Raw genomic sequence first — 18,030 nt, 5'->3', positions numbered from 1 at the left:
GGGATCATATAAGCTAAAGGGGGGAGGTTCTCCCTCCGTTCGCTTAAAGTGTGCGTAGAGAAAGATTAAACGCGTCGTATATTTGTTGAATAAACGCATCGTTTCATAGAGGTTTTGGGAACATATAAGCCAGCGTCATTCAAAATACGCGTACAGAAAAATTAAACACGTCGTATGTTTGTTGAATAAACGCTACATTTCCTTTACCTTTCGGGAACATATAAGCAAACGTCACTTATAAAACTCGTAAGGTAAGATTAAACACGCCGTATGTTTGTTGAATAAACGCTACGTTTCATGGAGTTTTTAGGAATAAATAAGCCAACGTCACTTAAAATGCGCGTAAGGAAAAACTAAACATGTCGTATGTTTGTTGAATAAACGGTATATTTCATATAGCTTTCGGTAACATATAAGCTAACTTCACTTAAAGTACGTGTAAGGTAAGATTAAGCACGTCGTATGTTTGTTGAATAAACGTTACATTTCATATTGCTTTCGGGAACATATAAGCTAACGTCACTTAAAGAACTCGTAAGGTAAGATTAAAAACGTCGTATATTTGTTGAATAAACGCAACGTTTCATAGAGTTTTTGGGAATATATAAGCCAACGTCACTTAAAATGCGCGTATGGAAAGATTAAACACGCCTTATTGTTGTTGAATAAACGCTATATTTCATATAGCTTTTGGGAATATATAAGCTAAGGGGGGAGGTTCTCCCCCCGTTCGCTTAAAGTGTGCGTAGAGAAAGATTAAACACGTCGTTTATTTGTTAAATAAACGCTACCTTTCATATAGTTTTTGTTAACATACAAGCTAAAGGGAGGAGTTACCTCCCAGTTCACTTAGAATACCGGTAGGGAAAGATTAAACACGTCGTATGTTTGTTGAAAAAAAAAACGCTACATATCATCTATAGCTTTTGGAAACATATCACTTAAAATGCACGTTGGGAAAGATTAAACACGTCGTATTGTCGATGTATTGTTGTTGAATAAACGCTACATTTCATATTGTTTTCGGGAGCATATAAGCTAAAGGGGGGAGGTTCTCCCTCCGTTCGCTTAAAGCGTGCGTAGAGAAAGATTAAACGCGTCGTATATTTGTTGAATAAACGCTACCTTTCATATAACTTTTGGGAAGATATAAGCTAAAGAGGGAAAGTCTGCCCACCGTACACTGAAAGTGTGCGGAGAGGAGGATTAAACACGTCATATGTTTGTTGGTAAGTCATGAAAACATAAAAAATTTTATATTTGCGTGCACCGAGGTCTGCTACAATTCATGTCAGGCGTTGAGTTCTAGGCACAGGCTCTCGATAATTTACGCGGCGTCTTTTCCGTCTTGCTTTAAATTGTGCGTAGAAAAAAAAATTAAAAATATACCTGATTGATTTACTCATGTTTCAAATTTGATTTAAGTTTTGAAACAGAAATACAAAACATTTCCTGTACCTTTCTGGGACATACAGGTTTAACATGTTTGTCGTAACTGAATATTTCAGTATCTGTAAACCGTGCGTAAAGAAACATGCCGTAATACGTTACATTTACAACTGCGAAAATCCTTCGTAAAGATTAGATTTCTTTTTCGGTACACTTTAATCGATCTTAAAGTCTGCTTAAATATTTCCCTGTCTTTAAAGTCTCAATACGGATGTCGTAAATTTTGCTTAAATATCTGTTTTCGTGCTGTGGAAATTAAACTGTCAGTAGATTTTCTTTGCTGGTCGGAATGAAGACGTTCATCCCTTTCTTTCTGATAAAGAAATGAACGGGGGCCCGCAAGCCCTTTTCCGTAGAGCATAATCGGCCATTTTAATTCTACGTACTAGACGGACCGCTCTAATATTTTTGCATAGAGCGTATTCGCTGTTTTAATTCTACGTAATGCGTTGTAGCCACTTGGAATTTGTCGTAAAGCGTAATCGAGAGGTTTCCGAATTCAGCGTAAAGTGTTGTCGGGACCCCCCCTTGCAGGCCCTCAATGAACACATCTTGTGTAACTCTTTTCATTTACCAGAATGGACAAGATGCTGGATTCTTTCCTATGCATTCATCTTTCACTAAAAAAATGGCACTAGGGGTCTGAACTGAAGGCCTAGGGTCAATAAACATTTATTCCAAATCGGGTCAATGTGCACTTAATGTGGACATGTTCAGGGCATTGAGAAATGAAGACTGTCTCAGCTCTAATCTCCTCTAAAAGCTGTTAAATGATTCATTGCCCCAAGGTGGGATCTGTACATCTCTAAGTAGGCCAACTGGCTTTCAGAAAAGATCCTTGACTTGGGAGGAAAGTAAGGAAAGTATGGGACACTAAAGGAAGACGACAGTTTTAGGCCACCCCATTTGATTTGTTGGTCCTCTGACTTTTTCAGAAAAAATTATGCGAAATAAGCGACAGGGCAAAAAATAAAAACAGGCCTAGGCATCCTATGATTGCCCCAAATGCTATGATAGGAGCCATGAAGTCAACATACCAGGCAGTGGTTTGTGATTCAAACAATGAATTTCAAACTTTAATCAAACCACTGCATTCAATAGATGGAATAACTGTTACAACTCTCAAGAAAAGGGACTTCCTTCAACTGTTGGGACCAAAATGTGAACATTTTGGAGGTGATTCAGAGCCTGAAATGTTTTTTTTTTTTGGGGGGGGGGGGAAATCGGGGAAAATATGAAGTGTGGCCTTAACAATGAATGCTGCTGTTGGGAAATAGGTTATTCTATAGTGTAGGGAGTCAGGAGTGCACTTGGTCAGTTTCCAACTCTCTGCACGTGACAAAAGCTGTGGCCATTTGAGGCAATTCTGGCAGACTTCCCATGCTTTTCTACAAGAATGCACACCGAGTCATGACCTAACTTGACCAAACAATTTACCATGAAGGACTGTAAGGGGTGAGTCTAGTATGCAAAATAGAGAGGATCGCACTGAAATTTTGTTGGATATTAATTGGAATATTGGATGCATCCTAAGGTGCACATTGTTACTATTTTGTATTGTAAAATTGTTTTTCACTTTCCTTTCAATGTGTGTAATGGAATGATGAGCGTTAGATCTTTTGAAAGGTTTGAAAACCCATTTAATGTTGAGCATATCAATTATGTCGTCTCACTGCATGTATTAAACATCCAACATCAGGCATTGCAACCTCAGAGCACTAAATATAATCATATCAAATTTTCCCATTGCCTGTTTCACATGGATACCCCACTTACTTGTCAAACCCTAATGGCTGAAATGTAGCTGTTTGGCTGTGGGTTATTAATGGGGTTTTCTAGGAGGTGCCAAAAGTCATTACATGGGTGACCTGGTGTGCAGTGAAGGCCATTCAGAACCACAAACAGAAAATGATCCACTGGGTAGGGCCTAAATAGGCAATACAGTATGTACACTACCCTGGGCATTAAAGTATGTATTGAATAACCTGCAGCCTTCTTACATCATTTCAACTTTAGGCCATGTTGATTTGATTATATGGATGACATCCTCCGGGAGCCCCAAAACTGATGCGCGCGTGCGAATAAAAAAAAAAGTTTCAAAAAAAAAAAGTTCTTTTCATTATGAAATCTACGTAGTCATGAGGGTTGAGCAAATGGCACAGAATATGGTTTGGCGAATAATCTAGTCTTCAAGTTCATTTCTTTACAATTTCGTCTTTTTTCCTTTGATTTTGGCATTCTACGACATTGGTATAGTTTTTATAAATTTTTTTTGTAACTTATGGTATATTTTTGCTCATTTTGCAACTGTTTTGTACGTTTTACAGTATGGTTGAAAACTTTTTTTGGGGGGGAAACGGCCGAAAATTCATGCGCGCGCGGATGTCATCCATATAATCAAATCAACATGGCCTTATTTAATGACAAGAGGACCCAGGTGTGTGGGCTATTCCATTAAAAAAAGTTGAGGGGGGATTCCGTAAATTATGTTATCAAATGAGAATAACGTTATACACAAGGCACTATAGGTGGAAAGAAAAGTGTTAGGAGGCTTATTGATAAGAATTATGCTCTTATAGCTGCCCCGTCATATTAATTTTTTTCAAACAGGGTAGCTGAAAAATAGGGTTTCTCTAGAATGTCAGCAGAACGTACTGCGCCTGTGCAAAACCCTAAATTTTCATGGTTTTCGTTGGGTTTCTGGTCAACATGGCATCAAAAGTTTGCCTGTTGCAGACGATATTTTTTTGACATAACATTTGGAAACTTAACAGATGGGATGTTAACCTTATATACGCGAATACGATCTTATAATGGTAAGTTCTACAAATGTATGGAAGTGCTATGCACAATACACTATGGGTTTCACACAGGTGCAGTACGTTCTGCCAACATGCTGGTTTCTGTATTCCTTACCTGTTTCGTGCGAAGAGTCCTGGGTTGGTAGGAACGTTCACCCACATCCCATCAAACAATACCTTTGTGGGCTGCTGACCTGAGAGGGGAGACAGACTGTTACTCACTTGAAGTTCTTTCCATTTTCTTCCAATGATGATGGGCATTGTCAAGTGTGTGGACTATAAAAAAGAGAAGCAACTCTTACATTTATTCAAATAAATCAATACACAATCATCCCAATTTTTTTGTCATTATTGGGTATCTATTAAATTTGATTGTGTAATCATGAGTTGGATCACTACAGACTACCAAAAGTCTTTAAAAAAAAAAAAAAAAGATAATCCCTACCTACTGGCCCTAATTTTTTCGGAACTGAAACAAGATACACAATTTTCCTAGGCCTTATAAAAAAATGCACTCCTTTCCTTAACGTTACATGTACAATGCATATAGGAGGTCCCTTGGACCAGACAGAGTACAGTTTGGAGCTAGTCCACTGGCAGTGGTGTGTGCTCAACTCCCATACTCTTCAAAATGAATGCTTGATGCTATGCAGAGAAATGTTTTGTTTTTTTGCCTTTGGTACGACCCAGTCAGTGTTTGAACTTTGAAGCCATTTATAATCTTAAGTGAAACTGAAAGCAAAGATAAATTGAAGGCTGGATAGGGGCCAACTTCATAATTTACAGCCCCAGATAGCTTCAAGAAAAATGGTTGCACTCAATTTCTTTTTGCCCAGGGCATGATAAATTTCTATCAGAGCCTTTATGGCTTAACCTGGCCCAAAGTTGTCACAAAAGTTAGGGTTGACCTTTTGTCTCACTGTAAATTCATTACTTTCATAGTGGTGGTTTTATTTGGTGGTAGATGGGCAAAACAGGTTCCTGCTATCTTTTTTATAATCAAAAATAAACTTATCAATTAAAAAAAAATTGAGGTGGAAACAATTATACATAATATACAGTGTTGTACATTTTGTAAATATTTTAAATAATTTCATTAACAAAGGCTTTACAGCATTTAATAATATCCAATTTCCTACATGTATATCCCATCTGGTCAACCTAAACTCTTTCAGATTGTTTCTCTTCTCCTCTTAGGCCACATCAATTTAATTTCTTGGTTAACGGATTTGCCCGCTTCATTTTTTTTCTGATTTGCAAAAAAAAATCAGAATCAGCTGCAAAATGCTCATATTTTGCCCTGAACATTTGAAAACAGTCCTTTTCTTCCTAGACTTTACATTTATTCCATCTTTCAATGCAGTGGTATCATTAAAAGTTCAAAATTCATTGTTTACATTTGGAACCAGCCTGGTGTGTTGACTTCATGGCTCCTATTGTACCATTTTGGGCCATAATAGGATGCCGAGGCCTGTTTTTATTTCTTTTTTTTTTGCCCACCCGCTCCATTATTTTTCTAGAAACATCCGTTAACCAAGAAATTAAATTGGTGTGGTCTTACCTGTATCTATCACTTAATGAATTCTTGTTACATACTTGTATATTACACCAGTTGTGCCATACATCTAACAGAAGCTCCCTCATAATTATGTTTACCGAAGGAAAACATATTGTTTTTACTCAGTTTCTTCCTCTTCTGTTCCAAACACTAACCTTTGTCCTGGCCAATGACATGATTTGTTGACATCTGTCACCACGGTGACTGGTGTTGGGTTACATAATGTTGCAATTTCATGGTCTGCTCTACTCCTGTCACCACATACTCGTAGTACATGTATGTGGATGTGTATGAGTAAAAATCAACAGGGCAGACCATGTCCGAAGGTTACAACATTATGCATTTGCTTTGCAAATGTTACTTTTCTAGTTATAACTACTTTCATCAGTGTGAAAAGTCCCAGGAGGTAACAGATCCACATTTTGTGATGGACATGCACAAGGTGTAACATGTAACTAGGATGATAACTAGCAGTTCACATTACTTTAGTATCCCCTCAAGCAGATGCTATCAACCTTACCCACAGGTACCATTGATGTGCAGATATCAAAGTCTTATTATCTGGATCATCAGTGAAAAGCCTGTGGGCAATTAGGACTGGGCCAATTGGCTATGAGACAAGACTGTTCCAGGGGGGGGGGGGCTGCATGCCCTTTTTTGTAAGGCGTAATCAGGCCTTTTTAGTCTTGTCGTAATCCATAGGCAGCCTCCCAGAAATCAACATAATTTGTAATTACATTAGCTGCAAAGTGTAAAGTCGTAATCAGCTCTGAGCCTTTAACGTAATTCGTAATCGGTGGCAAAAATTTTGCGTAATTCGTAATCACTACCCCCCATGCAGGCCCTCTTCCAGGCATGCATCCCTGTACAACAAAATCTATTTTACACAGCATCAAAAATCAATAATCTGAACTAAAAAAGAAATCATTTCTCGTCTAGAAGAATTTCATATGTAATTTAGAGCAGATGGTGTAATACATTGCAGTCTATATATTACCAAAATGAGACAAATAGAAGTACTAATAATATATCAAAATTTCTTTAGATCTAATTTTCTCACAAAGTTTTGTATCCCTTACAATAAGTTACATTCACCCTATAGACCTGGTGTCACTGCTGTTGCTGGCATAATTTCTTACGACCACACATGCTAGCATCACAATTTCTCCCCTCATCTACATGTATGTAAAAAAAAATGGCCTATACAGCAATGCCACAAGCAAAGCTTTCTTTCTAATTTGGCTGTTGTGATAGCTTAGATTGTCCCCAGCCTGGAGGATGTCCGGAATTATGAAGTATGACCAGGATGACATTCAACCAATCCACAATATTCTCCCTTGGAGATGTTATTGTCTGTGACCATGGTAACAGCCCTGAAGGCTTCCCTGATACCAGCGTCAGATTGTGAGCTTAATGGAACGTGACCATGGCAGCACTCAGACAATTTTCCCTCTAATAGCTGTCTAAGGTATACGACTCATGATTAAATCTTCTAGCAAGGGGCAAGAGCAAAAGGCGCCAGCCACTGAGCTGAGGGTACACATTTAGGACAACAACTCTTGGCTTACATTGTACATGTAGGCCTACATGTACTTTAAAGCTGAGAATATGACAATTGGTCCCACACATATTTAAAGGCTTATAATATGGCTCAATGATTCCTTAATACCTGTCTCTAAAAAAGCAACATTGTAAAAAAAACTGTCTGCAAAAGTAGATCTGTCTGCTTTATTTTTATGAAATGGCTTGTATTTTCATGTGTTGAAGATTAGGCTGTGAGTCTAGTTGATAATCATTATAATTATATAGCTCCTTCATTTTTTTTCTACCATACTTATAATGTATGTTGGTCTCATCAAAATAACACACTTATTCACAAATATTTTTAAAACTCTAGATATTTTGTGGAGGTATGAGAGTGTCTGCAATTGGTCCTCCTCCCGTCAATGTACCACTGGATTAGATGGAGGTGAAAATGCTCTAATCCCCCCCCCCTGCAAATCTAAACAGAAACCATGTAAATCTCACTTTGTATGCCATGTTTTTAAATTGGCTTCCCTTAAATTCAATCATGTTTCCATCCGTGAGAATATGACATAGAAATGTCATACGCTTACTGTTCACCCTTTTGCTTTGGGTTGGTGGAAAAAGGAGTCCAGTCCGATTGGCAGAAAAAGCAGTCCAGTCCAATTTGGGGGTGGAAAAAGCAGTCCGGTGGTTTCTACGAAATTCTACGAAAGACCACAGGCACATTTTTTTCTTGTGTGTGTACCGCCGGACTGCTTTTTCCACCCCCAAATCGAACTGGACTGCTTTTTCTGCCAATCGGACTAGACTCTTTTTTCCACCAACCCCTTTTGCTTTGGGCAGGAAATGTAGGACAAACCCTGCAGAACTTCCATACTAATGGACTTTTTCTGTCCATGGAGCATAACAAAATGGCAGAACCATTTAATTTCCTCCCCTGACCCTATCTGAGTCGGCACAAATCCATGTATCATCTCGACTTGATTGCTGGGAAATGGAATATCATAGTAGGATCTGCCGTAAGCTGCCAGATTCTGACAGGAGATTCCTTTCTGACTAATGAAAATATCGCTGCAACAGACCATGACGAAGGTCACCTTGTGTTGCCTGCCGGCAGACTTATGACACAGACAATACTAGGTCGTATAAATTGTGTGCTTGATTGCTGGATCATACGACCATGATTTTCTAACTCACTCAAAGATATTAGAATTCATGCACCAGTTCGCTGTAAATCTCAACCAGGTTGTTGTAAAAAGGAAAACTTACAGTCAATACCATAATAAAAGTCAAAATCAGATCATATATCAGTCAACTATTCATTTTTCATTCTTTACCATGTTGGTTCTGATTTCTAGAAGTTGACATGCATGCACACGTTACTGCTTATAGTTATACTATCATAGTAAGCCTCCTTGCAGTCAGTGGCTGAATTACAAGTCATAGAAAGAAATTCCAAAGGTACATTGTACCACTAGACCAAGTTTGTTGTCCTCATTTTACCCATGAATTCCTGAGACTAGTGTTTTGCTAATAAAACATCATAATACCCAAAAAAGGTAAGGGCTCTTTAGGGGGAGCAATTTTATCATATTAAATCATATTATGCCACTGGAAATATTCAGCATGAAGATTGAGATGCAGCAGCAAAATTATTTTCAATATCAAAATGTCAAGGTCTAGAAGAAGATCAAGCCATCCTTGCCAAGGAATTGCTTTCCTCTAAAATTAATTATCAAATTGGATAACTCAGTAGAAAATCAGCAGGGGCAAGCTATCAGTAGTGGTCATGCATGCAATAAGCTTGATTAATTCTCAAGGTCAATGGTAAGGATCTTATTATATCAGACTACTTTGTAAGGTTTCACATTAAATTTCATGGCACATGCACACCCTGAACTTCAACATTTGGTGCACAGAAGGCTTCTTTTTAAAGAAGCTTTCTGTGCACCAAATGTTGAAGTTCAGGGTTTAAAAACACTGATGTTTACAGACTACATATTAGGCCATACCAATTTAATTTGTTGGTTCTCGGATTTGCCTCTTCATTTTTTTCTGATTTGCAAAAAGAAAAAAAATTCTGGTTCTGAATCAACTCAAATATGCTCATATTTTGCCCCAAACAGTTGAGGAAGGAATGTCCTTTTCTTCCTAGTTGTTACTGTTACAGTAACAGTTTTTCCATCTATCAATGCAGTGGTTTGATAAAAATGTCAAAATTCATTGCTTAAATATTAAGTTAAACCCAACCTTTTGTGTTGACTTCATGTTTACAGATTACATATTTTAATTTCATTGTAGCATTTGGGGCTATAATAGGATGCCTAGACCTGTTTTTATTGTTTTTGCCCTGTCGCTTCATTTTTCTTTCTGAAAAAATCCGAGAACCAACAAATTAAATTGGTGTGGCCTTAGTTACAGAAGAAATGTGTTAGATTTCATAAGGGCCCTGTAGTATCTACATGTAACCAATGATGTAAACTGTTCTTGATAATAATGTCTGAGTGTGTAATTAATTCTGACGTTATTTACTGCAAAATCTAGTATTGACACTCTCCCAATTTTTCAAGCAATGTTTAGCTAGTTAAAATTTTGTCGAAATTATTCTGATTGCAAAAATACAATGTACTAAGTATTTTTTTCAATCAAATTCAAACTTAATTCTTATCATAAGTATTTTCTAATCATTAACGTTACCCATAAACATTTACATTTCTTCCGAAAAGGTTATTCAAATGGAATCTTGCTATTCCACAGTTGTTTCTATGTTGTACTTCACTACCATTTATCTTTACTGTCTGGAGTGCTGTGTTATCTTTACAATGTCCTTTCCCATGCAGAAGTGTTCTGAGTATACTGGCACTGACATATGAGACAAGTTTAATCACTCCACTAAAACATCCCGACCGCTGTGATAGTACATTAGCCAACCTGCCCTAAGCTCTTTCAATCATCACCTGGACTCCTGACTTTCAAAAGCTCTCCTGTAGAACATAGCAATTCTTGCCGGTCAGGCTAATCCTTCGTGTAGCTTGCAGTCGTAAACACAGCTTCAAAAGAAGTCCGAATGGCTTAAGCATGCCAAGAGCTAATGTACTTAGAAGCCCCTGGCATTGTATATCAGATCTTCCTGTCCGGTTTTGCTGTAAGTGCCTGACGGTAATGCTAGGTGGTGATTATAGGATCGGGAGTCAGTGGGCAACATTTAATACTGCTTCGCTTTTTGATAGGATCAATGTTGAAGTGGCATGAAAAAAATGCACTCCAAACTTTTGCATTTTCCAGACTTTTGATAAACTTTTGGCTTTGATAAAAGAACCACACAGTGCATTGACTGATTAAGTACTAGTAAGGGAGTACTCTATTTTCAGCTAACATAGTCTTTATATGGTCCCCCGGTCAATCTATAGGGCCTGGATAATAGCAAATGTTTTACTTTGTTGGCAGCCAAAACAATATTCAGAACTTGTCAGTTCAGAACGTAATACACATATCCACTGTTTGAGACAGAAAAGTAACATTTTTCCTTTAAATTCAGTAATTTGACTGTTCTAGATTAATTTCTCACATTTGTTAAATACTATCTATAACTTCTGAAAATATGTAACCCTGAAGTTCAGACATAAAACAATGGACCCTTATCATATTTTTGTACAGTTTATCCTCTGTCTTGGACTAGAGGATAAACTGAAGGAAATGTTTGTAGACACCTCACCTCTTGCCACCATCATCTCTGAGTCCATGAGATGCTGACCGTACATCTCTATCGTCCACCCTTCCACTCCGATCTGGAACTTCCCACCGGCTGTCCTGTTATCAACACAGCACCACTGCTGTCCCAGGTCCACAAACTTGTACCCTTCCCGCTCAAACTTCGGCCTCAGCTCTTTGAAGGCCGAGTAGTTGCCTGAAAGAAATGTGATGTCGGCGTCTCGTTCCCACGGCAGCACCTTGCCTAATTTGACGGCGCCGAGCATCGTTCCTTCCTGAAGTTCACAGTAAATGTGTTCCTCCTCGCAAGTCCTCATGAGAAACTTCACTGCATCAGCTAATGTTTGAAGGCAACACGGAGAGACAGCCACCCCTTTCATCTTTCTGCATGGCGTGTTTGCTTCTGAACAGGAGAAAATGTGCTCAATCCCCTCGGCTAGGTGAAGCTTGTTGATCCCCCAGGTACTTGCAATGGGTACAAAATTAATCTTATCTCTTAGCAAGGCATCGTAGTCTTTCACAAAAAACATAGAATCTGGACAGCTCACAACTTGATGCTTGCCCAGCTCTTTTACTTGCAAGAAGACATCTTCAAAGACAAAGTGCCTGTAGTTTGCGGGGAATTTGTACTGTCTGAGCACATTAGTCCTAGCAAGGAAAGGCCCCCTCAAGTTGTCGCAGTATATACACTCGTGGATGGAGGCGTCGTACCCATCCTTGTAAGATAAAGTGAAGTTCCTGAGAAGGGACTGTTGGCATCCCATGTTCCAATGTCCATTATTTGTCCTAAATGCACTTCCTACAAAGTCTACAGGGAAGCTACTGGCACTGTGGATTGCCTGCTCTAACTGTGCGTCCCAGGTGAACCGAGTAATGCCCCGGGTTACAAGAACGTACGGCGTCTTGACCTTGAGAAGGAGTTTGTACCAGATTTCAGCGTTGGTTTCCCCTGCCAGGTCCCCGTGAACTGTGAAGTTTCTGTTCCCGGCAAGGTCCTTGGGAAGTTTGAGATCGGCTGCCACATGAACTTCCACCATGGGGTACAACACCGAAATGTTCCTAAGAATAGACACAACATCTACACTTTTGTCTTCATACATGAAGTTCATTATGATCGTTACGACTGACTCAAGAGACTTTGCATTGGTGCAGTTTGTCCTCACCCACCCTGTGTAGAAAAAGGGGTACCCATACGTGGAACCTTTGAAGGTATCGGGGCATACGTCAACTTTTTGTGGAGCTGTTTTAACTGATGGAGTTGGATGTTGAAGCTCAGTCTGTATCAGACTACTAAGGTCTCCAATTCTTAGATCATCTGCTATCCTGTTGACTCTGTGTAACGCTGCTTGTAGGCTGTGTATGGGGGCGGCTCCTCGTAGTAATCTCTTGATTTCTATGAGCTGTTGTGTAACACTACGTAACTGATCAGCAGCAGCACGACCGACTTCAATCCTAGCCTCCTCGTGAGTCTGTGTCTCTCCACAGTCCTTCACGGCGGCACCACTGCGGATAACATGGACGTGCAGCTGTCCTTGGTCCTCTATACTATCATCAATCAGTGTTATTTGGGTGTTTAGGGCACGGAAAATCCCCATCATGGAGATGAAGAGAGTCAGAACGATGCAGAGTTGGAACATTCGCAAGCGAACACGGGTCACGCGCCAGTGAATCATTCCTACTGATGGATGAATCTTCTTCTGGCAAATTAGCTGTTAATGCTTCGATCCGACCACCTGAAACAACAGACAACACGTCATTTATAGATACATGTGCTCACTATGTTTTGAGTGACTTCTTCAGCTTCATAAGAATGAACTAACAGAGCTAGACCAACAAGTTTAATATACATTTTGTATGAAAAATTGGAAAAACTGGTTAACAATAACAAAGACTGGTAAGTGACATTGACATGGTAAGACAACACCAATAGAACTGCTACTATATATTAATACCTTTAATGTTACTATTGTTAGCAGGGCAGCAAAGTGTACTGGAAAATTCTAGGTGGAGTTCAGCAATAGAATGATGTCTTTGCAAAGACAATACGTTAAAGCCAAAAGATTTCATTTCTTTAATAGATAAAAGAACTTTGAAGCACTTCTAGGTGTCTACATCTGCAAGAAAGAAGTGGGAAAGGATCAGCTTTGTAAACAATTAAAAAAGGTTTCATATAAGCACAAAAAAACGGATTACATTCTTGATCAAAATCAAACATCCCCTGCTAGAGTTGTTGATGGAACATGCTTCCTTTCCTCCCAAGCAGAAAACAATCGTTGATCCAGGGAACAACCGAGTCACTGGGTCAGCCGTTAACTGATGGGCTCACTTCACGCATGTGAAAACCTCCAGACTGCAGTTAGTAGGATAGGAGCTGTCTACTCAGCACCCTCACCGGAAGATAACTGGTATGAAATGAATCAAGAACAAGTATTGATTGTCTGCAGGAAAAAGCTTATCCAGGAGCCCATCTATTGAGGAGGGATGACAGCTCTATGTCCCTTGGCATCCAGCCTGTAAATGTCACAGGACTGCAGAACTGTCCTCCACCATTATTCAAACAAAGGTTGACGACTAGACTCGCATCTCTCATGCAACCACGCCTCTGTAGTATGACAGCCTGTACTGTGTTTGCTTGTAATGTCTATAGGAAAGAGATATAACAGATTCAAGGTAACCTTTTGAGAGTAAACAAGGTGACTGTCAAACAGAGTTGTCCTGTTCTTGATCAGCTAAATCTACATCATTAGAATTCCTTCTCTTGCATGAGTGAAGTTTGCAGACATAACAACTGTTATCAACCCATTAGGCCACACCAATTTAATTTCTTGGTTAACTGATTTTTCTAGAAAAATAATGGAGTGGGCGGGCGAAAAAAAAAATAAAAATAAAAACAGGCCAAGGCATCCTATTATGGCCCAAAATGGTACGATAGGAGCCATAAAGTCAACACACCAGGCTGGTTCAAAATTTAAACGATGAATTTTGATCTTTTAATGATACCACTGCATTGAAAGATGGAATAACTGTAACAACTAGGATGAAAATGACTGTTTTCAACTGTTCAGGGCAAAATATGAGCATTTTGCAGTTGATTCTGAATTTTTATTTTTATTTGCAAATCAGAAAAAAATGAAGAGGAGAATCCGTTAACCAAGAAATTAAATTGGTGTGGCCTAATGACAGATTCAAGGTAACCTTTTGAGAGTAAACAATGCGGGTGTCAAACAGAGTTGTCCTGCTTTTGATCAGCTAATCCACTAAATCTACATCAATTATTAATAAAAATTTCTTCTCTTGCACGAGTGAAGTTTGCAGACACAACAACTGAGTAATCAACTCATTAGACGTAGTACAGTCAATGTCTATTTTCATCATTACCAAAAAACTACCCATCACATTCACAATTATTTTTGATGATGACTGGTTTATTCACATAAACATTGACCTACGTACAAAACAATAGATTAATCAACTTATACTACTTGATGTAAGGTCTTTAATATATGTAGTACTACCTATTTGTACACAGTAAGGGTTATCTACAGAGGATGATTGAATGTGTCAGTCCACCAGTTATACAGGATGTGCTCTCTGTAGTGCCTCAGATCATGAGCATTATCTCATAAACCATCCATATTGTGACCGTAACAAGCAGCTTTTTAATAATGATGATAATGGCATGCCCGTAGCCAGGATTTTGAATGGGGGGGTTCTTCCCACTGCTTGAGGGGACCTTGAGCACCGTAGGCGCGAGGCCAGCGCCGAAGGCGCGAGGTTCCTAGGGGGGGTCCGGGGCATGCTCCCCCGGAAAATTTTGGAAATTGAACCTTCTAAAATGGCATTTCATGCATTTTTGAAAGGATTTCCAAGAAAAAATCAGAGATAAATTTTTATTCAATGACAAAGGGAGCAGTTTCTCTACAATTCCAGTCCATCTTCTCAAGAAAAATCTTGGACCTTTACATAAAATGTGGACCAAAAAGTGGACCTTTACATAAAAAGTGGACCAAAAAGTGGACCTTTGAGCCTTGTGGGGGGTTCTTCCGAACCCCCCGGACCCCCCCTGGCTACGGGCATGAATGTACATCTACTCTACCAGGAATTACAAGCTCTCCAACAGGGCAGAATGAGCAAGCCTCATGACCATTTGTCATGCATTCTGATGGATTTTGTGGTGATTGCTTTGACAGTTAAATGCATTTAGCTCAGAAACTTTAGAATTCTATTGGCATGTCATAAACTACAAGTAATATTCATTTTATCACCCTCTGAAAATATGATATCATTACTTAAAATTAAGTCAGTAGCCCCCTTATATCTAGTAATAGCCTCTCTGCATCACATTATTACATAGACTTAAGATATCTGCAACACACCTATGGCAAAACATTTTCCTTTAGTTTAGTCAATATAAGCATTAGGTCACCATGGACAATGCAATTTGCATAAAACTAAAGCTGAATCACATTCAATGTTGCTAGAAATAGTAGTACAATGTACGTGCATTTAAAAAAATGCTCTCTTTTTCACGTTATCATAATGAAAAATCCTTTTTTTTATGGTATACAAAATAGTTGCTTTGAATTTGACACTGATCATTACTAATGGCCCTCTGGTTAGCATCATGAACTTTATAATGGTTTCCACCATGCTAATAATAACATAATGGCCCGGAGACATTTGAGAACATTGTGAATAATTACCAGATTAGTTGGAAGGAATGTTTGCTGCAGGCAAGGTGCTAGGAACATTTATCACACCAATCCAATGTCAAAAGACTAATATCATTTCTTAGTGCAGCCTCAAGGTTATCTGGAAGAGAAGTGAAGCTGCATCAATTTTTGGCGACGTCTCAGGGAGGAGCCTAATGTATTGTGTGCAGTTTGCAAGAATTCTAGGAATGGTACAGGCATTTTGTCCACAGGCATGCGTAATGTCCGCAGGCATGTCTCTGACCCACATCTATGCCCACATTCCTTTAAACCCTTGGGAAGACCTCTCTGCTGGGATGGCCCTACTTTGTGACCCCGGGGCTCGTTCACTATACACTCAGGGGAAGATAGCCCTGTATCTGTCTAGACTTAACAGGTACCAAGTCTTCCTCAAAATCATGAAATGATGGCAGTGATCTTGTGGTACTTTCATTCAAAGACACAGTCAAACAGTAAATGTGTTCACTGGACTAACATTTGACTTTGTTGAGTTAAACTGATAAAAAGAAAGGCGGTCTTAAGTTAGGTGGTACTTTCAAAAAAATGATATGTTAGCAAATGAATATAGAAAGGAGAAAATTATGGCAAAATTATTTTAATTATCATTAAAATGATGTCCTGATTAGGCTCAAATTTGCCAAAATATTCAGTTTTAAAAATATCTCACAGCATGTACATGTAGTAGGCTTTAATTTGTACAAAATATTAATACGAAAGCCTATCAATATATACTATATAATTTATGGACTAAAAAGAGTTTAATTTGTAGATAGTATCAAAAACATGGATACAGCCAGCTAGCCAAACTTTCTTCAGGCCATATCCAAAAGAGCACAGAAGTTAATCTTTGCTTGGTAAATTCTTAATACTCTTCAAGACCAAATCTGCCTTAGGCCACACCAATTTAATTTCTTGGTTAACGGATTCGCCGCTTCATTTTTTTCTGATTTGCAAATAAAAATAAAAATTCAGAATCAACTGCAAAATGCTCATATTTTGCCCTGAACAGTTGAAAACAGTCCTTTTCTTCCTAGGTGTTACAGTAATTCCATCTTTCAATGCAGTGGTATCATTAAAAGTTCAAAATTCATTGTTTAAATTTTGAACCGGCCTGGTGTGTTGACTTCATGGCTCCTGTCGTACCATTTGGGGCCATAATAGGATGCCTAGGCCTGTTTTTATTTTTATTTTTTTTTTCGCCCGCCCGCTCCGTTATTTTTATAGAAAAATCCGTTAACCAAGAAATTAAATTGGTGTGGCCTTAGGTCAGTTGGTGGCATTTCTATATTGAACTTAGTCTTCATGACTTAAAAGATGTGAAGACCAAGGGCAAACGGTGATGCTCTGAAATGAATGGATGGTCCATTAGTTAGACAATGACATTCAAGAACTGTCCAATCTGGTCCGGCCTGACAAGCCCATCTATTACAGCAGCCTTATCTGGGCATTTATCTCCCTGGCTAATAACCTTGTGTTTCCTGTTAGCATTGATCTGTTCTCCTATCTCTGCAACAAGAACAACAAGACAGATATTAAAGATAACGGGCGCGATGCGAGGACCAGAATACGGGATTCCGATTCCTCCGCTGATGGGAATTATAGGGATATGCTCGCAGACTCCTAATCAGAAGTGGTGGCCTTCGGCTAATCGATTAGGATGAGGATGAGAGGAATAACGATGACGAGAGGCAGAAAGATCACAAGACACTGCCCCCTCTTGCTTTTAGCGCGCACTGTTTGATAAAAGATCCACAGTACACTGCAATAATCTGATGAGAAGTACTTTAAACAAATGATTTACAATTGGTGGTTAAAATCATCTTTATTTCAATATACAGATATATACAAGATGACTCGTTGAAGTACACCTAGGCCAGCCCTTGATCTCATTATAATTAAGAGGAGGGCGCAAGGTAAGTAAAATGTAACAAGTAACTGTGTGCATCGGACATTAAACTTTTCGATTAAAATTGTTTTCTACACATACATTTCATTTATACGTATACTTACAAAAAATGTTTTATATATTCCATAATATTATGGAATATATAATGATGGATGCTTTCTAAGGCTTTAAAAGATTATGTTCATCTTTCTAAAGATGATGTTTGATACAAGTGAGATACATGATGATTGATGACTGTCCAACATCCCTGCACATCTTTACAGTGATGCACAGGTTTTTATCTAGACTATTATATAACCTCCTTGTTTGCAGGAAAGAAATTGAAAAATTCTTTTCACTGAGTTATGATGCAACAGCCTTGTCCAA

At 38.7% G+C, this 18,030-nt stretch overlaps 1 protein-coding gene across 1 annotated transcript in view; it reads right to left on the bottom strand.

Annotated features, from left to right (window-relative positions):
• Positions 1-18,030, bottom strand: part of LOC109487808 — a 36,090-nt gene that overhangs the window by 10,596 nt on the left and 7,464 nt on the right. The window contains exons 2-3 of the mRNA XM_019791883.1: positions 11,051-12,779; positions 4,366-4,444 (exon numbers count right to left, since the gene is read on the bottom strand). Coding sequence (XP_019647442.1) covers positions 4,366-4,444; positions 11,051-12,719 — 1,748 coding nt within the window. The 5' untranslated portion in view covers positions 12,720-12,779. The remainder of the gene's footprint in view (positions 1-4,365; positions 4,445-11,050; positions 12,780-18,030) is intronic.

Source organism: Branchiostoma belcheri, unplaced genomic scaffold (assembly GCF_001625305.1).
Source record: "Branchiostoma belcheri isolate BF01 breed outbred unplaced genomic scaffold, Haploidv18h27 scaffold9, whole genome shotgun sequence".
Classification (NCBI taxonomy): Eukaryota; Metazoa; Chordata; class Leptocardii; order Amphioxiformes; family Branchiostomatidae; genus Branchiostoma; species Branchiostoma belcheri.
Note: the sequence above shows the minus strand (reverse complement) of the source record. Positions and strands in the feature narration are given on the sequence as shown.